General features: G+C 45.4%; 1 protein-coding gene across 8 annotated transcripts in view; it reads left to right on the top strand.

Moving 5' to 3' along the window:
• Positions 1-25358, top strand: part of SPTAN1 (spectrin alpha, non-erythrocytic 1) — a 95190-nt gene that overhangs the window by 47676 nt on the left and 22156 nt on the right. For 3 of the 8 annotated variants that reach the window (XM_060251309.1, XM_060251307.1, XM_060251311.1), the window contains exons 23-44: positions 1024-1083; positions 2917-3115; positions 3853-3957; positions 4886-4909; positions 6101-6136; positions 7660-7707; positions 8545-8636; positions 10801-10945; positions 11373-11554; positions 11674-11773; positions 12250-12447; positions 12545-12691; positions 14146-14249; positions 14378-14540; positions 15054-15068; positions 20104-20235; positions 20884-21021; positions 21312-21416; positions 22796-23004; positions 23123-23243; positions 24007-24128; positions 25049-25181. In XM_060251309.1, the coding sequence (XP_060107292.1) occupies positions 1024-1083; positions 2917-3115; positions 3853-3957; positions 4886-4909; positions 6101-6136; positions 7660-7707; positions 8545-8636; positions 10801-10945; positions 11373-11554; positions 11674-11773; positions 12250-12447; positions 12545-12691; positions 14146-14249; positions 14378-14540; positions 15054-15068; positions 20104-20235; positions 20884-21021; positions 21312-21416; positions 22796-23004; positions 23123-23243; positions 24007-24128; positions 25049-25181 (2578 nt within the window). The remainder of the gene's footprint in view (positions 1-1023; positions 1084-2916; positions 3116-3852; positions 3958-4885; positions 4910-6100; positions 6137-7659; positions 7708-8544; positions 8637-10800; positions 10946-11372; positions 11555-11673; positions 11774-12249; positions 12448-12544; positions 12692-14145; positions 14250-14377; positions 14541-15053; positions 15069-20103; positions 20236-20883; positions 21022-21311; positions 21417-22795; positions 23005-23122; positions 23244-24006; positions 24129-25048; positions 25182-25358) is intronic. The other 5 variants (XM_060251308.1, XM_060251312.1, XM_060251310.1 and 2 more) reach the window with 3 other exon arrangements.

The raw sequence follows: 25358 nt of genomic DNA on the forward strand, positions 1-25358 counted from the left end.
CAAATTACTCTTTTTTATTTTTTGCCAAGGGGGGGGGCAGTTAGACTGTGTTATTCAGCTCCAGGGCAAATGTGCATGCGTTTTATAAATGTGTGCATGCATTTTTATGAATAGATAATTTCTAAGGCTTTGCTGTGCAAAGAAGCAAAGCAGCCACAGAATTGAATTAAACACTGCTCTCCTTATGTGCCTGCCAGCTGCAGCTAAAGTTCTGGGCGCAACAGTAGATGACAGGAGGCAGGCAGGGCTGAGTCGTTTTATTAACACAATCCTGGGAAGAGCAGAGCTGCATTTTGGTGTGTCTAACTGCTGCTTCAAACTGCCGTGCCTCTTTGCTCCTGGGAGGGCGGGGCGGAAACCCCAAACAATATTCATTCTCTTGGCAACCCTTGAGAAAGCCCTGTTTACCCCCGTTCTGCAGTTGGGAAGCTGAAAGCAGCAGCCAGTGAATTTGTGGTCAAAGTCAAATTTGAACTCACATTTCCCGGTCCCGAATCAAATTCTGTACCCCCTTGACTGCTTCTGGAGAGAGAAAAGAAAAGATACCTGCTTTTGGAACAGACTCCACTGCCCCCTTTTTTGTTCTAAGAACAGGGGGATGCTCATAAAAACATAAGAAAAGCCATGTTGGATCAGGCCAATAGCCCATCCAGTCCAACACTCTGGGTCACACAGTGGCCCAAAAAACCCAAGTGCCATCAGTGGGGCCAGGACACTAGAAGTCCTCCCACTGTTGCCCCTCCCAAGCCCCAAGAATACATACGATACAAGAGATAAGGCAGCCCTGTGGGGAGAGCGGAACAGTACTGCTGATGGTTTCCTTTGCAATCATTTCCACCCATGCTCTGATCTGCTTCACATTGCTTTCATTACAGCATCCTCATTCCTTTCTTTTTTAAAATGTACTCCTCACTTCCTTGCCCACCATGAATGATCCCTGGATGGAGCCTCTGCCTTCACTTATTTTTGTTAATCTAACTAATTTTGTGCATGCTTTCTGCTGTGCCCCCTCTGTCTGTGCAGGACTCTCATAACTAAGGAAGTCGGCAGTGTATCTCTGCGTATGAAACAGGTCGAAGAACTGTGAGTAGGACTAACCCTTTGTGATCCATGCTGTCCCTGTGTGATTGTCTTCTCTGTTCATTCTCTGTTACTGTCACTCCATCTCTCTTTCTGGAGCTACACTCTAGGCCAGTTGACTTAATTTCAAAATAAGGTGTTTAAATTGCTGCACTGGGATGTATTGATCCTGCTTTTGGAACAGAATCCACCACTCCTTTTTTGGTCCTAAGGACAGCCTCTTCAAGAAGGCTCAAGTGTGTCATTTTGTTGCTTTTGCTAAGTTGGAGGCTGTGAATGTACTGCTTTCTGTAAAAAGCTCAGTGTCTGCCAGTGTTGCTGTTTTCGCTGTGAAAACTTGAGTTCCTGTGGATGGACAAGGAGAAAGAAACTGCAGTTCATTAGATAAAAGATCCCATCATTTAGACTGGATGCCTGCACAGTTATTGGCGCACTTGGATAAGTTTGCATTGTATAGAAGTTGTATTTATTATGGAGCCTTTAAAAAAAATCTGCAGAAGTGATCAGGCATTTTAACAGATCAGCAAAATCTGTACAGCCTTAATCTGGACTGAGAGTGCATCTGTATAGCTGTTTGGGGGGGGGTTTCTCGCCCGTGAGAGGAGGCGATGATGGAAATCTGTGTGAAATCAGCTTTCTTCTCATTGATGGGTTCGACTCATAACCTGGCTGTCACCCCAAGATAACAAAAAGCAAGCTGTTTTTTACACACATAGTAGAATTCCAGGAAAGCACTAGAAACATTCCAGGACTGCCTGTTTTTTCTCAGTGATGCAGCCATAGTATGCCATCTTTCTGATTTTAATTGGGCCACCATAGAAGGCTTTACCACTGGCCAGTTCTCAGCAAGATGGAAGAATGAGAAGAATCAATTGGTTTTGCTAGCTTTGAAATGGGCTGCAGCAGCCATAGTAAAGGTATTCTTAGAGAATGGCTTGTCTTGTAGAAACTTCTAGCTTGTCAATCCTGCTTTTCACGGGGCAGAACATTCCTGTATTCCTTTCTTGCTGGAAAAAAAGGAATCCTCAGAGAGGTTGGCTACTTTTTGTCAGTGGCTTGGAGTCCATTCGTTTGTTTCAAAAATTATTGACAAACCAGCATTTTTTTAAGGTCTGGAAAATACTGATATTATCAAATTTATATCAGTTTTTAATATATCTCAAGAAGACAGGCTCAGCTTTCAGGAATATAGTGAAAAGCATCCTGTTCACTTTGTTTTCGTCGCAACAATAATAGTGTTCTTGTATAGGAAAATATGTTCAATTTGAAAGTAGTGACACCTGTTGTGAAGGAATGAATCTGTGCGTAACAGCTGCAATTCCATTGAAGCTGGTGCTAGTTGAGCAAGTGAAAAGCATTTGATGCATGTAAATTTTTCAGTCTTGGGATCTCATCCCAAGTGCAGCATTTTGTTTCGAGGGGCTGAAAGGTGGGAAATGTTTCTGCTGAATGAAAAAATGCAGGGGCCGCAGAATGCCTTCATTGGAGCAGTAGTGTCTGCATAGAGGTTCCTGCATTGAGATATTCTGCGCTAACTTGGCTCCCCCCAGGTATTGCAGCTCTGTACTGCCTTATCAGCGGCCTTGACTGTGGTTTGCTTTGCATCTCCCTGTTCCAGAAGCCTTGTGTGCTCAGAGGCCTCATCTCAATGTTTTGGCTTGTTTGGTAGATAGAACCCTTCAGGGGTTGGAGTGGCGTGGCTCCATAGAACACTGTTGTCATTTTGGGCATCCCTCTGTCTCTGATGCCTCAAGTCCATGTGAAATCATTTTCATGTATCCATGGCAGAGTGTTCAGAGCTGACTGGGCGCCCCCCGTCTCCCTCCTGTCTTCTAGGTATCACTCCCTCCTTGAATTGGGAGAGAAACGGAAGGGCATGCTGGAGAAAAGCTGCAAGAAGTTCATGCTTTTCCGTGAGGCCAACGAGCTCCAGCAATGGATCAATGAGAAGGAGTCTGCACTGACCAACGAAGAGGTTGGAGCAGATCTGGAGCAAGTCGAGGTGCTGCAGAAGAAATTTGACGACTTCCAGAAGGTGAACTGTGGCTTCCTAAGGGGGAAAATGAAAGTCTTGGCATCTTATTTTTCTCTCCTCCAGAGCTTTCTGTCACATTTATGCTCAGGGGTTTGAGGAATATCAACTCCATAAGAGAGTGATTGGCTCACAGTCACCCTGCATGTGGAAGTTTCCCCACCAGCCGCCTATGCCCATCATACCACACTGGCTCAGATCGTCTGGTCTGTTGCATCATGACACCCTCAGATCTTTACAGCCTTTATGTTCCTGCTCCTACAAGGCACTTACTGAATGTCTAAATACATTCCACCTGTACCTTGCCCTTTTACAATAAAACATCCCCGACCAGGTGACCATCATGGGGCTACCATAAGTGCAGCCACTGATCCAACTAAGGGAAGAGGAGTCTCTATTTAGGCACTCTGAGAGCATGAATAGAAACCAAGCAGAACGCCTGTTCAAACCCTCTGATTCAATAATAGTACAGCGCCAATGGATGAGCATCTGCTTTCTTCCATATACGTTCCAGTATTGTTGGAAGTTCAGTCCTGGAAAACAAATACACGTGGAGGGGGGGAGGTATTGCATTATGAGCAGCCATCATGTACTCAGGAAGACTACTGGCTTTGTACTTGAAAGCACCTCTTGAAAGTCTCAAGAATGCACGTCATGACAGCCTGCGCTTCAAAAACTACGTCTTGGTGAGAAACATTTCTCAGTGGCTTTTAACTTTCTGACTTTGCTGCTCCGTGCAGGATCTGAAAGCCAACGAGTCACGCCTGAAGGACATCAACAAGGTGGCAGACGACCTAGAATCAGAAGGGCTGATAGCAGAAGAAGTGCAAGCAGTACAACAGCAGGTCTGTCCCTGTCCGATTGAGCCCTCCCACATAACAGAAAGAAGTCTTGATGTTCTCTTATTCAGCATATTGCTGCTGTCTGTCTTTCTTTTGTTTCCTGATGGAACATTCCTGCTAGAATTTTGCATTTGGTTGTGGTAAATTTTGCTTTTGAATTAGTGCTTCAGGTCCTGCTCTTGGCTCTTTGCCGCATATTTGCTTGGTGAACATTTGGGTGGCCATTTCTTATGTCATAGGATTCACTGCAAAAACACAGGGAGAGCACAGCAACTTCTCTAACATGTAAAGAGGCCTTTAATGGGGTCATATAAAGAATGTCTTTAGATTTACAGTGTCTCTTCTGCACCCATAAATCAGAGAAAGGTCATACTCTAAGGATGAGGTTATGGACTTATCCTATTCACTGTTACATAGTGACGCATCGTTAGCTTTTCACATCTGTTCTTGTTTATTATCCAACCCGACAAAATCAGCCAGAATGCTGATGTGACACATTTTCCTTCAAACCCTCCCTAAGTAATAAATTACACTAATATATCAAGAGCATCTGGGAATATTATTTGCCTGTGAAATGCCATCAGAAAATTAGGATGTTTGAGAGCTCCTGTCTGTCCTTAATTCAAGTAGCCAATAGAAGGAATTACAGAAAAGTGAACAAACCAATAGAAAAAAAAATCTGTAACTGCAGCACTGTTCCACTGAATGAACAATTCTCAACAGTGTGTGTGTAAATTACTTATAATTAATTATAGTGCAGCATCCAAAGTCTCTAGGAACAGTCTGTAGTTTCTCACATTCCTGTGCCGAAGACTTATGGTGTGACCATTTTTTTGCCATGACTTCCAGATGCACGTGTGCACACATGCACACACATACACACATGTATAAAAACAAAAAAGCTAAATTAGCATTTTCTTTTCTCTTCCAGGAAGTCTATGGAATGATGCCGCGGGTAAGCATCTTCCCTAGTATGTAACCATTCAAAATGTCTAAATGGGGGCCTGCTGAATATGTGTTACTTAGGCTGCGGCACCAATAAAGGCGTGCATCCTGTGTCAAACTTGATGTGATGAGGGGCATCCCTGAGAAGTTTGGGCATAAAACAGACTTGGAGAAGTGTGTGTGTGTCCTTTTAAAGTGCACACGCACATGTATTTGTAGGTCAGAACGGTTAAAAGGTAGGGTTAGAACGGATAAAAGGAAGTACTTCTTCACCCAAAGGGTGATTAACATGTGGAATTCACTGCCACAGAATGTGGTGGCAGCTACAAGCATAGCCAGCTTCAAGAGAGGATTGGATAAAAATATGGAGCAGAGGTCCATCAGTGGCTGTTAGCCACAGCATATTATTGGAACTGTCTGGGACAGTGATGCTCTGTATTCTTGGTGTTTGGGGGGAGGGCAAAGTGGAAGGGCTTCTAGCCCCACTTGTGAATCTCCTTTTTTTTGGCCACTGTGTGACACAGAGTGTTGGACTGGATGGGCCATTGGCCTGATCCAAAATGGCTTCTCTTATGTTCTTATGTAAGAGGAGCTAGACCCTGCCCTTCTTACTTCTCTGTGTTGCTTTATTTGAAGTATTCATGGCTCAGCTCACTGCAATACCCAGATGTGTTCTGGGTTTAAGAAAATGCATAAAGAAACAGAGCACAGTGAGAAAGGGAAGAGTGCAGGCAAAGCATAGTCTCCTCACCTGTACATTCCATTTTTATTATATGTAAGGAGAAAAAACTCTTCTTACCCGTTTTCTGCATGAACAGATAGCTAAATAGATACCAACTGGCCCTACCATTCAATGTTTTAAAATGTTTCTTTTATAAATGTCTGTATCTGCTTGACACATACCTCTCTCTTAGTAAGATTGTATGGACCTTACCACTCATTACATGCCCTAGCTGTTAACATGAACATTCTAGTCCCTTGCATGCTTACTCAGAAGTATGTTGTGCTGAGTTCCGTGAGATATAATCTCGAGTAAACCTTTATGGGATTGAAACCTCACTTTGCTTTCCTTGTTCATCTAGAAACAGCGCCTGTTTTTAAGGTCCTAGCTGAAGTGCTAGACAGTTGCATTCTGCATATGGACTTGGTAGATTTGATGTGTGTGTCAGGTTTGTGAAGATCTAATCATTCTTTCCCACAGGATGAAACCGATTCAAAGACAGCATCTCCTTGGAAGGTAGGACCAATAACTTGAATATGGACAAGCGCCCCGGGAGTGGAGTTACTTATCTTGTTCATGCATGTCTCTTGCTTCCGTGGAAAAGCACTTTTGTGTCTCTGGTTTAGTACTCCACTCGGATTTTGGTTCTGAAGAGCAAGGGGAAAGTAGCATCCGACCCTGGTTGCCTTGTGAGGTGACAAACTTTGTCCTATAAACTGCAGTTGGATCATTCCCTAGCTAATTGTGAGGTCCAAATCCAAGTGGCGTTTGTTGGCTGGCTGGCATTGAACCCAGGTTTTACATAGGAGTTGGTTACTGGCTTAGCCATTGTTTGTATTAACTGTGGTATGTTAGCAGTGTGTGAATTCACAAGGGACAGGTTGTTGAACAGCAGCAACAGCCCTCCTGGGAGGTGGAGCAGAGGCAAGGAGTGGACATTCTGGGATTTATTAATTAGCACCTGTAGCCAGGGTCTTTTGCATAAACCACCATTTATTGTAACAGCTGATTGCAGCCCTAATGAAATAGGTTGCTTTCATCTTTAACACAGTGCCTGTGTGTGTGTGTGTGTGTGTTTTTTAAGTGTCAGTCTAATCTGACTTCCTTCTTTTGAAAGCTAAGCTGCTGATTGCATGTTGATGTTAGACTGCCTAATTAACTTGGTGCAGCAATTAGCATAAAGTCATGTGTCAATCGTTGGTTTGGTTCCAAAGGGGCCCCTCTGTATGCAGAAGTTGCCTTCTGCCCACGGAAAGGCAGTTTTGTATTTTGCTTTGTATACGAGAAGTGAACCATCAAAGAATGTTTTTCTGCTTGCTCATCCTCTCGCAGGATGGTACTGGTTGTCAGGTCAAGTTTAATACAGTCAGAGACCCATCCAAAAAAGAAAGAAAAATAAGTAACAAGTGACATTAAAAATACCCCCAAGGTATAGAATTCAGCTTGGACACAGTATAGAATACTATACATTTCAATTTCCATTTCTAATTTTAAAACCAAGTAAACTGGAGTATTTTATAGACTTTTTATCAATTAGTGATGGGATGGGGTGGGAAGAGAGAAACAGAAGGGGAAGGCACTGATAAGGCCAGGGAAAGAAAAAGTAAGGTAGAGAAGGGAAGGATGTATCGGAGAGGTGGGGAAAAGCAAAGGCTGCCAGGAGGAGAAATTGGGGGGGGGGGGGGATAAAGTGGTTGAAAGGAGGGAGCAGGAGGGATGCAAAGACTGCTAGAGAAACAGAGAAGGGGGGAGAGGGTGCTGGTTGTAATTCCCCCTCGCCCCTGTACTCAGTTCTTAGGATCCAGTGAGTTATTTGGGTTTTCTCACCAGTGAAAAGGAGCATTTTAAATTTGAAAAGTAACTTTAGAATTATCAGCTTACACCACAGAATTTTTCTCTCTTGCTATCGCACTAAGGTGGTTTGTGCAGGACACTGGGTGTTGATATGCATGCATGCAACAATGCATCCTTAGCAATAGTGTGGTCTGTGCTTGAAAAGGGAATATACCTAAAACACGTTTTACCTCTCCTCTATTTAGTCTGCAAGGATGATGGTGCACACTGTGGCAACATTCAACTCCATCAAGGCAAGTCTAGAGCACTTTATCCCATTCTAAAGGAAATTGTTTTCTCTCCAGTATTTAGAAGTGGGTATCTCTGGCTCCTTGCTGTTAATTGCCCCTTTGAATTAAGCTGTCCAGAGGAGGGTTTCTCTTATCCAACTGATCACAGAAATTTAATCAATTTATTTATCCGTCTGCATAAATTTGCATATGCCTAAAAGAGGCACTTTGAATAAAAAGACATTATTTGGTTTTAGATATAGGCATGTGTCATGAGCATAGTCCTGCTGGATCATAACAGATGTCCAGTTTCCCCAGGAAATCTGGAGCCACAAAGGCCTCTCCCATTGTCCCCCCCAGCAACTAGGATTCAGACACACAGTGTCTCTGAATACGAAGTTTCCAGGCTGTTGATAAAGGAGCCCCGTGGCACAGAGTGGTAAAACTGCAGTACTGCAGTCCAAGCTCTCTGCTCATGACCTGAGTTCGATCCTGGCGGAAGCTGGGTTTAGGTAGCCAGCTTCTAAGTTGACTCAGCCTTCAGTCCTTCCGAGGTTGGTAAAATGAGTACCCAGCTTGCTGGGGGGAAAGTGTAGATGACTGGGGAAGGCAATGGCAAAACCACCCCGTAAAAAGTCTGCCGTGAAAACGTAATGGGATGTCACCCCAGAGTCGGAAACGACTGGTGCTTTTTACCTTTTTAGCTGTTGATAGACATGTCCTCTGCAAATCTGTCTAATGCTTTAAAGTAATTATTTAAGAAATATTTATTTCAACTGCATTTCCTTGTTAATCTGGGCAGCTTTTTAGTTGATCAGGGCTCCTTTTGTAGCTCTTCATGAGTTTTTCATTTTCTTCCAGGAACTGAACGAGCGCTGGCGATCTCTCCAGCAGTTGGCAGAAGAGCGAAGCCAGCTTTTAGGCAGTGCCCACGAGGTCCAGAGATTTCACAGGTCAGTGCTGGATGTGGCCAATGTTCCCTCTAAGCTACAGTCTTGTGAGCAAAAACCCTACTTTGTGAGCTACTGGCATTACAGTTGTGAGCTGCTGGCATTAAAACTGTGAGCGACTGCCATTGAAGTGGTGAGCTGCTACATAAATTATTGGTGCTCCGGAGTCATCTTTCTTAAGCTAAGACAAAAATTTGTAAGCTGGAGGCTAAAAATCTGTGAGCTAGCTCACGCTAACTCAGCTTAGAGGGAACGCTGGATGTGACGTCATGGATGGATGCTAGGCTGGCCTTTTGAAGCTTCTGCCAGCTCACTCTCTGCAGACAGCTGCCATCCAAAGTTGTTATGTAGAAAGAGCTTATGAAGGCTTTAAACTCTAAAAAGGAAAAGAAGGGTGTTAAAACCACCTGAAATTTAAATAAATGGGCGTTTTGTGAGGAAAAAGGTGTGTTTAACATCAAATTATTATTCTCTGTATTTATCGAAAGGGCAGCTGCTGCAAGAGCTCTCTCAGACTCACCTACCTCCCAAGGGTGTCTGTTGTGGGGGATGGGGGAGGTAAAAGAGCTTGTGACCACTCTGAGATTCGGAGTATAGGGAGGGATATAAATCCAATATCCTCATCATCATGGTCCCCAAAGCAGCCACACATATGAACATTAAAAGATTTGAGCGATTAAAAGCATTTAAAATTACAAAATAATTCAATAAAAATGCATAAATGATACCGTAAGCCACTTCTGTTGGATGGTGGTAATATGAACACAGCACGGCTGCTGCAGACTGCGAACCCGCTCCGGAAGAATCTTCCATGCATTGTGTTCTGGGGGGCAGTCATACACTCAAGCCAGATTTTAATGTGCCTTTGGGTAGAAGAATGTCTCGTCACCAAAACAACAAGAACAAATTGTGTTGTCAAAAGACGGTGTATTTCAGGATACTCAAATACCCAGAGCCTGGAAATATACTTTCATATGAGTCAGAAAACATGAAACATTAAGAGTGGCTAATGCTGCTTACATCTGGGGGCTCTAAACTGCCTCAAGAACAGATTCCTGTGTGGTGAGATAAATGTTTTTAATCTCTAAAAAACCCCTCTGTGCTGAGGTAAAGTTTTTCCAGGTTATCAGGAAGAGCTGTGCCTGTTTAATGTAGTGGTTAAGTGCACGGACTCTTATCTGAGAGAACTGGGTTTGATTCCCCACTCCTTCACTTGTAGCTGCTGGAATGGCCTTGGGTCAACCATAGCTCTTGTAGGAGTTGTCCTTGAAAGGGCAGCTTCTGGGAGAGCTCTCTCAGCCCCACCTAACTCACAGGGTGTCTGTTGTGGGGGGAGGAAGGTAAAGGAGATTGTGACCACTCTGAGATTCAGAGTATAGTGCAGGATATAAATCCACTATCATCATCTCACCAGAACACTGGAAAATACTTCTCTTGAAAAATTTTCTGAGAGGGAAAAGACCTCATGGGGTACTTTTGTACTCTAGTATGTGCTTGAGCTGAGCTAACAAAGCACTCCAGTGGCAAAATCAATACATTTCTAGGGTTGTTTGATACCCTCTGTGTGTTTCATTGTAGTGTACAGAACTAAAACTGTGCTGTACCTTGGGAACATCGTTTACAAATGAGCTAGTGACAGTGCCCAAGAGATAAAAGTTGTAGAGCCACTTCTATGGGCATTCTGCCCCCCCCCCAAAAATGCGACTGGAGTGGAAATGCACCCCCAACAGTGTTAGCAGAGGACATAAATAGAAGTAGAAAATAAAACGCACACAAGCAAGCTACTGTGCCTGGGTCCAACTCCAGTTGAGAGTTCTTTCCTTCCATCTTCCTACCACCCACCATTTCCAGCCCAGCTCAACTAGGAAATCTCCCTTCCTCCCCTGAGATTCCCTTTGTATTTAATGTCAGTCATTACCACACTTTGATTCCTTTGGGCTGCTTTGGGAGCCAATTTCTGGTTGAGCAGCAGAATAAAAATTAATAAATAAATGTCCCCTTAAAATTCAGTTAGAAGGCTTCAGCGGTCATAAATGCTAGACTGCCAACTACTAGTTCAATCCCTAGCTCTCCAAAACCAGACCTAGATACAAAGGTATATAACAGTGCTTAAAAAAAAAGATTCCTGATGGTGAGCTTTTACTTTCATTTCTTGCCTATCTTGCAGAGATGCTGATGAAACAAAGGAATGGATTGAAGAAAAGAACCAGGCCTTAAATACTGACAACTATGGGCATGATCTGGCAAGCGTGCAGGCCCTTCAGCGCAAACACGAGGGCTTTGAGAGAGACCTTGCGGCACTTGGAGACAAAGTAAGAATGAGACAACTCGTGGGACTGTCTTTTGTATTTTGTAAATGTATTTAGTATAGCATGAGTGATGTACATGGCTCTAAATCAGGGGTGGCCAAACTTGCTTAATGTAAGAGTCACACAGAATAAACATCAGATGTCTGAGTGCTGCAAGATATGAATGTCAAATGTTTGAGAGCCGCAAGAGGAAGGAAGGATGGGAAATAGGGAGGGAAAGGTAGAAAGAAAGCAACTTTAAATGCATTTTCCAGGCCACCAGCTGGGGTGTTGGGGGCTTTGAGAGCCACACAATATGTGTGAAAGAGCCACACGTGGCTCCCAAGCCACAGTTTGGCCACCCTGCTCTAAATGATGAGGATGGTAAATAGTTTTGGAGAGGCCATTGCATTTCCACTCCCACAGGTTTCCTCCTTTCATGGTGCTCTAGGTGAACTCTCTAGGAGAGACCGCTGAACGCCTGATTCAGTCTCACCCCGAGTCTGCTGAAGACCTTCAGGAGAAATGCACAGAGCTGAACCAGGCCTGGAGCAGCCTGGGGAAACGTGCCAACCAGCGCAAAGAGAAACTCGGAGACTCCCACGACCTGCAGCGTTTCCTCAGCGATTTCAGGTGTGTTTCTCCTTGGAAGAGGGTTTGAGTCAGGCTCAGTGAGAGCCGACTGCAGGCTTCATTCCTCCCCCAGAGCGATGTACTCAGAACACTTGTAATTCTACATGTGCATTTTGCAGGGACCTCATGTCTTGGATCAATGGGATTCGGGGGCTGGTCTCTTCAGATGAACTGGCAAAGGACGTGACTGGAGCAGAGGCTTTGCTGGAAAGACACCAGGTACCCAAACAAGCTGCCAACCACACCCTGTGGCTCCTTCTGCCAGCAAGCCAAGAGAGTGCAGTGCGCTGGCCCTGGAGTGATGCCATTGCATGCGGTGTACTGGGAGGATGCTCCGTCTGGAGATCAAGGTGAAGATGGAAGGAGTTGCTGGCAGGGCTGACCACAGTCCTGTAACATGTCCCAAAGCGCTTTCCGGTCTCATCAACAGCAGGCAAACCAGTTCAGCCAAGTACTTGGCTTTTCCGCCAGTAAAAAAGTGGCATTTGATGCAGTAGCAGGCAGAACAAGCCTGCTTCATGAACATGGACTATGTTGTAGTCTTTGAGCCTTAGAGTAACAGGAAGTTGGTATAACTAATGACGATGTATAATTAAAGCCAAGGTTGTGTCCACTGTTGGAAACGTATCGCCCAAAGGAACAGCTGCATTTAAAATGTTACAGTTGTTTAGTCAATGCCTCTCACTTTACTGTAGGAACATCGCACTGAAATAGATGCTCGAGCTGGCACTTTCCAGGCGTTCGAGCAGTTTGGGCAGCAGCTCTTGGCACACGGCCACTACGCCAGCCCAGAGATCAAAGAGAAGCTGGACATTCTGGACCAGGAACGGGCCGATCTGGAGAAAGCCTGGGTCCAGCGCCGAATGATGCTGGACCAGTGCCTGGAGCTGCAGGTACACCTGTTCAACTAAACCACCTCCCTTCAAAAAGAGCATTTTGAGCATCGAGGATTGGGCAGCTCAGTTAACACGCTCGCTTTTTTCTCATTAGCTGTTCCACAGGGACTGCGAGCAGGCAGAGAACTGGATGGCAGCCCGGGAGGCGTTCTTAAACACCGAAGACAAAGGGGACTCCTTAGACAGCGTGGAGGCTCTCATCAAGAAACACGAAGACTTCGACAAGGCGATCAATGTTCAGGTGGGACAGATCATGGTTAAGAAGATATTGAATTTATATCCCGCCCTATACTCTGAATCTCAGAGCGGTTACAATCTTTTCTACCTTCCCATCCCCCACAACAGACATCCTGTGAGGTAGGTGGGGCTGAGAGAGCTCTCACGGAAGCTGCCCTTTCAAGGACAGCTCTGCAAGAGCTATGGCTGACCCAAGGCCATTCCAGCAGGTGCGAGTGGGGAACCAAACCCAGTTCTCCCAGATAAGAGTCCACACACTTAGCCACTACACCAAATTGGCTTAGAGGAAGGAATGGCACAGGACTCTTCAATACAAAAAGCAGCCAGTTCTTGTGCCAAACAATGCCCCCAGAATCCTTATTTTGAAAGTATTCAGAGAGGATCTGTGGTTCAGTCTATTTGGCCAGGTTCAATCACTGACATCTACCAATTAAAAAGGAACTAGCCGTAGGTGTTGTGAAAGACTGACCTGAGACCTTGGAGAACAGCTGTGCCAAACAATGCCCCCAGAATCACATCCTTATTTTAAAAGTATTCAGAGAAGGTCTGTGGTTCAGTCTGTTTGGCCAGGTTCAGTCACTGACGTCTACCAATTAAAAAGGAACAAGCCGTAGGTGTTGTGAAAGGCTGACCCGAGACCTTGGAGAACAGCTGTTATTCAGAATATACAGTACTAATGTTGATGGACCAACATCTGATTTGGTGCAAGGCAGTTTCTTATGTTCCTAGAAGGACTTGTTATTTCCAAAATGCTGGATTTCACATCGGTTAGAGTATCATAATGCCCTTGTATAAATCTATGGTGTGGCCTCATTTGGAATATTGTGTACAGTTCTGGTCACCGCACCTCAAAAATACATGATAGCATTGGGAAAGGTGCAGAAAAAGGCAACTAATATTATTAAGGGGATGGGTCACCTTCCCTGTGAAGCAAGGTTAAAAAGGCTAAGGCTCCATAGCTTGGGGAAATGACAATTGAGGGATGACGTGATACAGCTTAACAAAATTATTTGTGTGATAGAAAAGGCAGAGAAAAGAAGTACTTTTCTTCCTTTCTCACAATATAAGAACTTATGGGCATTCAAAGAAATTGATGAGGAGTCGGTTAAGAACAGATAAAAGGAAATAGTTCTTCACATTGAGAGTTATTAACGTGTAATTCACAAGCATAGGCAGCTTCAAGAGGGGATTGAACAAGCATATGGGGCTGAGGTCCATGAATGGCTATTAGCCATAAGGTATAGATAGAACACTCTGTGTGACACAGTGGCCAAAACTCTGCTGCCCCCCAAGCACCAAGAATACAGAGCATCATTGCCCTACACAGAGTGTTAGACTGAATGAATCATTGACCTGATGCAACACGGCTTCTCTTATGTTCTCCTATGCTCTTATGAGTTGTTTTGATTTTTCATGACATCCTGACTTTTCCCATCTTGCCATTTGTTTGTTTTGCAGGAGGAAAAGATCGCTGCCCTGCAGTCTTTTGCTGACCAGCTGATTGCAGCTGACCACTATGCTGAAGGGGTCATCGCCAATAGGCGGAATGAGGTTCTGGACAGGTTGGTGAACCGGTTGAAAATCCTTGGCGGAGTCTGCACTTTGCAACTTTTGCCTGAAGAGCTGTGATGTCAGAGAAATACTTTTGGTTATGCATTACTACCATACCAATGGGGGGAATTTATTCCAGGTGGCGCCGACTGAAAGCTCAGATGATTGAGAAGAGATCTAAGCTGGGAGAATCTCAGACCCTCCAGCAGTTCAGCCGTGACGTGGATGAAATAGAGGCTTGGATCAGTGAGAAACTCCAAACCGCAAGCGACGAATCCTACAAGGATCCGACAAATATCCAGGTAACCAGTTGTTCCATAGATGGCAAAGTAGAGGGTGACACACCTGTACCACTGTCCTGATGATAACGGCAGCATGCGCACCTAGTATGTAAAGCAGATAAAGCATGCCTCAACTGCACAGATGGGGGGAAATTCTAAGTACAGTGTTGGCTTTCCATCACAGTGGAGGAATGCACTGTACTTAAACGAAGTAGAAGGTTGTGAGTTAATAAAATAGATGTTTGAATAAAAGCCTGATGTACGCAACTCCGCGCTGCACAGAATTAATTGAGAGGTCATCTTTCCCTTCTTTAGCACTCAAATAACAAAACAAGATTTTTTTTTTTAAACATCCAAGATCCAAATACAGTTCTAAGGTGTAGAACACAATCTGTTTTTCATTACAGCAGAAAAATCTGTGTTCAGTGACTGGGTCGGGTTGTTTTTTTGTTGGGTTTTTTTTTTTTTTTTAGTACCGTTATGTGGATCTATATGAAATGCCCTGATCTCTTCTTCTCTCAATCTGTTTTGTAGCTTTCCAAACTACTGGTAAGTTTTAATGGTTTGACTGGATCTGGCTTGATATGTGTTTGTCCTTCCGCACAAATTACATTTGGGCAGAAGGCCTGCTTGTTTTTCAGTGTCATTCACCCACTCACCCGTCCATTCATTTCAGTCTCTCATTTTCTTTGTTTTTTACACCGTTCAGTGACTTCTGTGCTACCGACTGACCCACAGTCTGGGTGTAGCTTTTGCCCACTGTGTCAGGATGCATCTCTCTCTCTCTCTTGTTTTTTTTTTCCTTTCAATAATTGCCTCATCAGCGTCATATTAACATACTCGTTTTCCAGCAGTGTTCTGCATGATCTGTGGACTTAGCTGGGTTGTTGCCTAGCCTGTTCTGAAAAAGTGCCCTGGTAGATCCTAGAATGAAGGTTAATCTCTTCTTCCTTTTCATAAAACAACAGCTGTCCAGCTCATAAAAGTCCTCTTTTTTGCAGTATAACAAGCAACAATGGTGGAATCGGGGAGGGACGGTGGCTCAGTGATAGAGCATCTGCTTGGGAAGCAGAAGGTCCCAAGTTCAATCCCCAGCATCTCCCAAAAAAGGGTCCAGGCAAATAGGTGTGAAAAACCTCAGCTTGAGACCCTGGAGAGCCGCTGCCAGTCTGAGAAGACAATACTGACTTTGATGGACCCAGGGTCTGATTCGGTATAAGGCAGCTTCATGTGTGTGTGTTCATGTGCCTAAACCTCCACTGTAAACACACACATGTGCCCTTGGTTCTACGTATCGCTGAATGTTTTAGGGGAGGGACGGTGGCTCAGTGGTAGAGCATCTGCTTGGGAAGCAGAAGGTCCCAGGTTCAATCCCCGGCATCTCCAAAAAAGGGTCCAGGCAAATAGGTGTGAAAAACCTCAGCTTGAGACCCTGGAGAGCCGCTGCCAGTCTGAGAAGACAATACTGACTTTGATGGACCCATGGTCTGATTCGGTATAAGGCAGCTTCATATGTTCATATATGTTCACATTTGGCAGTATTTGAATGGAGGTTCCACAGGAGTGTGGCCAGCACTGTACCCTAGGTTCATTACATTAAAAAACCTCAACAGGGCAGAATAATAGATCGCTAGCTTATTCCTGAAGCTGGCCCAGGAGCGTGTACCTGTCTAGCGTATGTCCCAGGGGGAAGTTTCAGAACCAGGAAGCCCCCTTTCTCAGAGGCAGGAAGCAAGAGTTGACCTTGTGCAAGGGAGGGTCTTCCGCTTCTCAGTCTGTTTGGGCCTCAGGGAAGCAGCTGTCCTTTAGTGGTTCTCTGCTGAGCTCTGGGCCTTCCTTTGGCCTTTTCCACTGCTTTTCCTCATTACCATTTTTCTCAGGTCACACACTCTCAAATAGTAAAGGAGCCTTAGGGAGCTGACAGAGGATCATGTTAGCAGCAGCGTCTGTTCCGAGGCACAGAAGGGGAGATGTTGCCTTCCCAGCCTCATCAAGATGATGCTCCTATCTCTTGCTCTTGGTGGAGGCCATTTTTGGAAGGAGGCTGTCTCGCTCCTCCGTGCCACAGAAGTCTTGTGCCTGGGAGATCTTTTATCCCACAGAAAGAGGCAGGCAAGGGGTGGAAATGAAGAAGAGGGCATGTTTTGCCTTCTGAAACATCGGGGTGGGGGGTTGCAGTGTCAGCCTTAATATTGTGAGGGTGATAATGGGCTGCTGTGGGCAGGCATCAGACAGCTGAGCTCCATCTGGTCTGTCCTGTAAGAGAAAGGCAGTTATCTCTTTTCCCTCTGTTTTAAAGAGGTTCGTTAGGTGACTGGAACAGCTTGAGCTCTCCCAGTAGCAGCATTTGTCTGTGCAGATTTTCCTGGAAGATTGTCTTTCCTATGGCAATTGATGGAGTGTTTGATTGGGAGGACTCTTGATGTAGAAAAGGATCTTGGCATCTTTCACAAAGACTAGGTGGTCGTGCAGGGACCAGCCCTCATCCCAAGTCAAGCATGGAACAGCTCGAGCTCTGGGAAGGTGCCAGTGTCTCCCCTTCTTACGACCCGGAGAGGAAAGGCTTACATGGAGAGAGCTGCAGATTTGTGGAGCTCTGGTGCCCTGATCATTTACTGTAGAGATCATTGGGAGTTGTGATCTCTCGGGATAACTCGGCTGGGTGGCACATCAGTTGCGAAGAAGGTGGATTGCTGCCCATCCCTTTAGATGTAGCGCTTAAGTTGCTTTTCTGAGGCCATTTGACCATTACAGGAGAGAAAACCAACCTTTGTTTGTTTGCTAGATATTAAAACGATGGAATCGGCGTTGTCAGTTGCTGCTGCCAATGGCTGGACCAGTAGGCTATCTCAGCATCCATTTGGCCATTTTTGCATCTGCTGCTCTTTTAAGCCTCACCTCAGTAATCTCCCTTATTCCTTGTCTGCAGAAGGAGTGTTTTCCCCCCCTTACCTTGTTAATCACCTTCTTGGGTGGTGGCAGAGGCCCTGCTCATTTCTACTTGAAGTATGTTCAGAGAATTAAGTCCACCCACAACACTTTTCTGTTATTTCCTGGTTGAAATTGGCTTCCCTGTGCCTTGTCTCCCCTCTCCCTTGAGTAAGGTCAGCTCTGTACTACTTGCCTCAAATTCCTGAGGAAGCTGATAATTGCTACTGTCCAGATTTTCTGAATAAAACAAAATCTTCCCTTCTGAATCTATAAAATGGGGACTAAGCAGCAGGGGACTGGGTGTACTCTCATTGTTTAGATGGCTTCTACCACTTGCTGTGAAACTGAGGACTGTAGTCGGAAACAGAATGAATGAACTAGACCAGGGATTCCCCAGCATTCCTTAGTCAAGAAAACAGCAAATGGAACTCAGTCAGAATGAGGACAGATGATTTGTCTGAAAATACATAAATGTTTTCCTGAATTCAGGTTCAGCAAACAAAAGATAAATGGAAAGAGAGTTAACTGACAGGCTGGTTCTTAGATATCAGCTTAGCACTTGGTTGCTGTTAAGAATGTGTGAAGCCTTCCTTATTTCTTCCAAGGGTACACTTATGAGTCTTGAGCCAAATTCAGTAGAATGCAGAGGGAACTGCACATGAGAACAAAATGGTCTCTGTGTCTCCGGTATCTGAGACCCAGCCAACTATATGGCTGTTTAGGCATGCTGCTTAAATGAAAAAAAAAAAATGGAATCTGTGCTAATGGCAGTTTCTAGACGATTAAAACATCCTCTCTCAGCCTTTCTCTGTCTCTCACATTTGGAATGCTGAATTTCAGTACAAATTGCTGTGCAGCCTTCGATGGTGAAGCAGGCGGTACCAGCTATTAGCAACATCTGTCTTCCAGCACAAAGAGGTTCATGCAGAATTCTTGATGACAGTGCTGTAGAGCTTTCCATGTTTTGTTTTTCTGCCGCGGTGTGTTTTGCCACACGTCAGGCATTGTCAGTCTTTTTTATTTGGCATTTGTGAAATGCTGTCTTGTCGTTTGATTTCCTTTTGTCTATGCTTGCTTTGGGAATATGCATGGCCCGTATTCATAGTCTGCAGTTGCAGTGTTTGCCTCAAGCTTTCATTGTGTGAACAGAGAAGTCATAATACCCCCACAGAGACCAACGAGGTGTAGTGGCTAAGAGCAGTGGGCTCTTATCTGGAGGACTGAGATTGTGTTTCAATGCTTCGAGAGCTACTTGGAGAGCTACTTCAAGTCAGAGCTAGAGAGACTGTCAGTCTAATGTACTTTGGATACTACTGCAGCAGGAGAGCCCCTGTCAGTGGAAGAGGCCATTCCCCAGATGGATAACTCTTCCCACACATCCAGGGCCAGATTAAGCCCTGTGGAGGCCCCAAGGCAGTCAAAATCTCGGGGGCTCACCTTGCAATTATCTCAGAGTTGGAGCGCCCACCCCACCGCCTGTAGCCCCCGCTGCAGCCACTTTCCCAAAAGCCCCTTTAACAAAGCTGCGTGGGAGAAGCAGAGAGAGGCAAACTTGGCAACAACGCCAGCAGCAGCCACACCAGGCAATTCAGGCAAAGAATGGCTCAGTTGCTGGCTGTGTGTGGAGGCTGGGAGGGCTGCAAGCAGGGGGGAAACCGGGGGAGAAAGCTGGCCCTGGGCCCCTAAAGGCATGGGGGCCCATAGGCTGGTGCCTACTTGGCCTATTTGTTAATCCAGCCCTGCACATGTCTGAGCAGCAAACCCAGAACTTTCTAGAAGAGTCTGTCACTTCTAATCCTGTCTCCTTTCCCGTAAAGGGTCAAGTCTTCTGCATCTTCACTATAACGGACTCTCTGCCTTTAAGGCAGTTTTGGGCAGCTGTGCCTTTATGAATTTAATGTAAGGATAGTCTTTTTTCCAAATCCCCTTAGACTGAGCATCTGGAAGCCTTAGAGCAACCTTGGACTTCTTAAGCGCCAGCGATTGGTAGAGCTTGCTGCTGAAATTCTCTCCCGCAATAGAGTTGACTCAGTTTTCCAAACTCTAAAACCCTCGAGAGAGTGGCTTCTGTGAGTTCAAGTGTTTTAAGTTGTTGATTTTGAGATCCCAGAGAGACATTGGCAGAGAGAGTTTAAAAGATAGAGGTAACAACCCTACCCCACAGCTTTGGAGCCTCCGGCTCAGAGTCGTGGTCTGGTCCAGGATACGAACTCTTCTAGGGATGGAAGTAGTTATTTATTTATTTGAAATCTCTGTATGCCACTATCCTGCCCAATAAGGGCCCTGAAGGCAGTGAGCAGTTAAGAGAATAAAAATTAAATTTTAAGAACAGTCCATATAAATAAATAGGTTCATTGTTTTTTCCTTTCAAGTCAGAAACTCTGTTCCCTCAACAAGTTGAATTTCTTGTGGCGACAAGAAGAGGGAATACACGGAGGTTATATTAACATATATCTATATATTGTGGGCCTGGAAAAAGATTGGCTTGCCATTCCAAAACATTCTTGTTCTGAATGGGAATAGTCACAAGCTCACCAGCTTCTGGTTACTGTCAAGTGGATCGGCCTTCCAGTTTCCCCCAAACTTGTGCTCCACAGAAGGCTCAGCCTGAGAGCTCATGCTTGTTGTTGAGGGGCTGCTTTGTTCCTTTCAGAGCAAGCATCAGAAGCACCAGGCCTTTGAGGCTGAGCTCCACGCCAACGCTGACCGGATCCGTGGCGTCATTGACGTGGGAAACACCCTCATTGACCGCGGAGCCTGTGCTGGCAGCGAAGACGCCGTCAAGGTGGGTGTTGCCGTCTGAAGTAAGCGGCTCTCCTTGGATTGCTCTTGTCTGTCGCAAAAATTAAGATGGGACTCCTCCCGTCATAGAAGGTGATGTGTTTTAATTAACTTTCTCGTGATCCGATTTGATTTGAGCCAGAATTTTTTTTCCCTGCCGCTGGAGATATTCATTTACCAACAACAGAAAAGTGTGGGGAGGGGTGTGTTTGCGGAGAGACTTACTGTGGGTCTTTAATCCTTGTTTAACAAAGGGTTACTGCATCCCCCCCCCCCCCCAAATGCTCTGCCCATAAGGAAATTTTAGATGTCGGAAGCCACCAATCCTCTTCATGCCTGTTTGGGGGATGGGAGGGTGTAGGTGCGTGTATGCATGGGTGCCAGAGCAGCTAACAACCAATCAGGACCCATGGAAGACCAGATAGGAAGGGGGAGTGGATAGAAAAATCCATTAAACTGCCAGTTCTGGTCAGCGGGGGTTTGTGTCCCTGGGAAGGTTAGGCTGGAGGAATCATTTCTCAGCTGTTACATGTTCACCAACCTGTCAGTGTGGCCATAATCAGGTGGACATGCATTTTGTTCCCAAGTGTCACTTTTGAAGGATCTTGTTTTCATTCTTGCCTCTTGAGGTTCTTTCTGTTCCACATCTTAGGTTCGCTTGGCCGCTCTGGCTGACCAGTGGCAGTTCCTGGTGCAGAAATCGGCAGAGAAGAGTCAGAAGCTGAAGGAAGCCAACAAACAGCAGAATTTCAACACCGGAATCAAGGACTTCGACTTCTGGCTGTCGGAGGTAGCCCAACTCCTCCTCTGATTTGAATTCCCTTTAGAATACATCATACTGTAGGGGATGGGGTGCCTTGTTTTGAAAAATTGGTTTATTGGATTAAATCAAAGTGATGTGAGCTAAGCATTCCTACACTACTGACTTGATTATGTTGGAGGCAGATGGGGAGGGATCACCTGCTTGAATTAATGTTGTAAAGTAGGAAGCAAATGCACAGTTTTAACTGGTTAAAAGCGCAGCTTCTGCAGTTCTTCCATCACGAAGCGTGACAAAGCAGGGCTGTTTTCCTTCCACAGGTGGAAGCACTCCTTGCGTCTGAAGATTACGGGAAGGACCTGGCATCTGTGAACAATCTCCTGAAGAAGCACCAGTTGCTGGAGGCTGACATCTCTGCCCACGAGGTGACGCGGAGCACCACAAATGAGAAAATGCCATTAGTAGTTAATGCGGCTGACGAAGCCGGCTCTAGTCCACAGAAGGCTATTGTCAAGTCGGTAGATTCAATAACGAGACTTTGTTGAAACAAAGTTGCTAGTTTACTGATATCATAGTTCTCGACTACAAGGAGATTGAAAGACTAAAGATCATACAGTAGAATGCAATCATATAAGGTACACTTCAAAGGGATTCTTGTGGGAGGGGGTACTATGCAGGGCACATTCACACATTGATGTTACAATTTCGTTCTCAGGCCTGCTTTGGCCTTGAGCGTCTCCTCCTTCGATGCCCAGCCTGAGAAGGCCCTCTAATCTCTTTCACATATTCCCATTTCAAAGCACAACTACATAACAAAGGAAAGGAGGGGGGTGAGGAGAGTTCAGCTAGCAGCATTGGCATACAGTATGGCTTTTACCCAGGATGCTTCTCTCCTGAACCAAAGATTGAGTGCAGGCTTGACCAGAGTTAAAGCAGACTTGACAGCTATGCCACTATAAACTAGTTCCTGACTTCACTTTTATTCCAAACATTATTAAGTTGCCTTTCCACCCGACTTAGGGTCCCCAAGGTGGCGAGCAATAAAACCAAGATGAAAAACATATATTTATGTGAAAAACAATTAAAACAGGAACACGTAAACACAGCCTTTTCCTCTCTCCCCGAAGAAAGAAGCTCCAAGCAGCATGCTTCATTAGGATGAGGCTCCCTTCCTTGGCGATACTTAGCACTTAGATCAGATACAGCTCTTTGTGAGGCAAGTCCCTGGAGCCAGCACAGGTTGAAGAGGAAACAGGCGCCAGGTCCAAAGCTGGGATGCAGGAGTGGAACCAAGGAGAAGGTCCAGCAAGTCAGAGTGGTGCTGGGTTGGAACCCAGTAGGCTTAAGAGTGTTATAGAAGAATGAGTGCTGGTTGCTGCACAGAGCACAGTTAAACTCTTCATGCCGGACAAAAAATATGAACTGGTTGGCATCTCTGGTTAGCTTTCCTGGACCACTAATCCTGGACCAATAGTGCCCTGACTTAAAGAGCCCAGCTCCAGACACGCCTGATCACAGAAGCTAAGCACGGCAAACCCTGACAAGTACTTGGATAGTAGACCTCCAAGGAATACCAGGCCTGGGGTGCAGAGGCAGGCAATAAAAAGCCACCCCTATTGAACGCCCAAGCTCCATTAGGGGTCACCAGAAGTCAGACATGACTTTCAGGCATGCATGCACGTACGTGCACAGACACATACATTTCACAAAGTCTTTTTTTAAAAAGGATACTGGACCAATATTCAGAGAACCAACACGTCTGCTTCATTTCTCGCCTACTCTTGACTTCTCTGTGTTTTTCTAGGACCGCTTGAAAGACCTGAATGGCCAAGCCGACAGCCTGATGACCAGCAGTGCTTTCGACACCTCCCAAGTAAAGGACAAGCGGGACACCATCAATGGCCGTTTCCAGAGGATCAAAAGCATGGCAGCTGCTCGCCGTGCCAAACTGAACGAATCCCATCGCTTGCATCAGTTCTTCCGGGACATGGATGACGAGGAGTCCTGGATCAAGTACGTGCTAAAGAGGCTTAAACCGTAGTGCTTGTTGTAGTGTCCACTCAGGGTAACTGCTAGGTTTGGGGGAGGATTTTTTAAAATGTATTTGCTGTCTTTTCCCTCTGGCATCCAGGGAGAAGAAGTTGTTAGTTAGCTCAGAGGACTACGGCAGAGACCTCACTGGAGTGCAGAACCTGAGGAAGAAACATAAGCGGCTGGAGGCAGAATTGGCAGCCCATGAACCTGCCATCCAGGTAGACTCTGGGGATGTCACACAGTTCCCCTTGTTAATCTGATACAGCTGCTAACAGGTAACGATTCTGTTACAGCAGCATAAGCCCTGCAGCTGCAAATCGCCAGTGACGGGGCGAGGCAGAGCACCCAGAGAACACTTACTTACCTATTCAGAGCTGAAAATTGGCTTTAGGGTGAATTATGAAAATTTAACGTTATCTTGTATCAATCTAGGTGACATAGTGATTTATAGAATTTCAAGTTGAATTGTCTGGGAAAGTTGGAAAAGCAGTGGAGGGAGTGAACTGAAGGGCAGATGGCTTGCGTCATGGAGCACTGGGGAAATTAAAGATGAGATCTCTGTCTGATGAAGAGACCTGTGTTGCCCCTTTCCCCAGAGGAAACCCTCTCCAGAGCAGTTTTTTGGTCTTTAGTCTTTTAAAACATTTGCTTGAGTCTCTTCCCATCTGTCTTCTGTTTTCAGAATCTCATTCGGTTCTTAGTGGAAGCAGAGAGTATCTAGGTTTTGTGCTACATGGGGCAAGCCTATGAGTATGTCAGCTGCCATTTGTAGCAGAGAGAGAATTAAAAGCCTTTTTCATGGAGTGCTGGGAAAGCCGACTGTGCTGATTGTGACTATTCCATACCTTGCATTCCTATTTTTATCATGGGAGAGCAAGCAAACTGCATTTTCGCTTCCTTAATTTACGAATATGTAAAAGGTAGTTTGAATTATAGTTACGTGATTAAGAAAATGCGATTGGCTTTTTGTCTGTTGCTCAGGGTGTGCTGGACACAGGAAAGAAGCTGTCTGATGACAACACCATTGGAAAGGAGGAGATACAGCAGAGGCTGGCTCAATTTGTGGAGCACTGGCAAGAGCTCAAGCTGCTAGCTGCTGCTCGGTGAGTAAAGTCCCATTCTTTGCCTCCAGCCTGTCCTTTCTTGTAGAGGAGGCAGAGCAATTAGGTCAGAGTAAACCTAGAGCCAAGCGTAAGGGGAAGTCTTTTGGTAGACCAAACAGCTTGTTAAAATGCTTTAAGCAAGCAAACCTCACCTGGAGTCTTGTGTTCAGTTTTGGGCACCACATTTTAAGAAGGATATAGACAAGCTGGAACTGGTCCAGAGGAGGGCGACGAAGATGGTGAGAGGTCTGGAGACCAAGTCCTATGAGAAAAGGTTGGAGCTTGGGATGTTTAGCCTGGAGAGGAGATATGATCACCATCTTCAAGTACTTGAAGGGCTGCCATATAGAGGATGGGGTGGAATTGTTTTCTGTGGCCCCAGAAGGTAGGATCAGAACCAATGGGTTGAAATTAAATCAAAAGAGTTTCCAGCTCAACATTAGGAAGAACTTCCTGACCGTTAGAGAAGTTCCTCAGTGGAACAGGCTTCCTTGGGAGGTGATGGACTCTTTCCTTGGAGGTTTTTAAACAAAGGCTAGATTGCCATCTGATAGCAATGAAGATCCTGTGAATTTAAGGAGAGGTATTTGTGAGTTTCCTGCATTGTGCAGGGGGTTGGACTAGATGACCCTAGAGGTCCCTTCCAACTCTATGATTCTATACACTTCTAGGAAACACACAGAACTCTTCTTCAAGTCAGTAAACGTTGCATCAGTTAGGCTGCTGGTTTTGTAGCCCTGTTCAGTTCTAAAGCCTTGTTATGTAGATTCCAAGTAGTCCTCATTGGGAAGATTCTTTTGAGAAAAGTCCCTGTGTGAACAATGTAGCAGATGGGGGGAAATAATACTTGCTTGCTTTGAGAGTGTAGAATTGAAGACCCAGCACACAAAACAATGTTTTCTCCCTGCTTCTGCTAACAGCGGTCAGAGGCTGGAGGAGTCCTTAGAGTACCAGCAGTTTGTGGCCAATGTGGAAGAGGAGGAAGCCTGGATCAATGAGAAGATGACGCTGGTGGCCAGCGAAGATTACGGAGACACCCTTGCCGCTATCCAGGTGTGCAAGAGGCTGGGTCCTGTCGGTTGCAAAACAAGGCTTCTCCCAGCTCAGTTTTTGGGAGCGCATTCTGGTTCTCTAGCAGGAGGAAAAAATTCTGGCCACATAAAGCGGAAAGGTTTCTAGAGCACCACCCACAAGAGTCATGCCAGATTCCTTGGCTTTTGATCCAGTAAG

Source organism: Heteronotia binoei, chromosome 12, assembly GCF_032191835.1.
Source record: "Heteronotia binoei isolate CCM8104 ecotype False Entrance Well chromosome 12, APGP_CSIRO_Hbin_v1, whole genome shotgun sequence".
Classification (NCBI taxonomy): domain Eukaryota; kingdom Metazoa; phylum Chordata; class Lepidosauria; order Squamata; family Gekkonidae; genus Heteronotia; species Heteronotia binoei.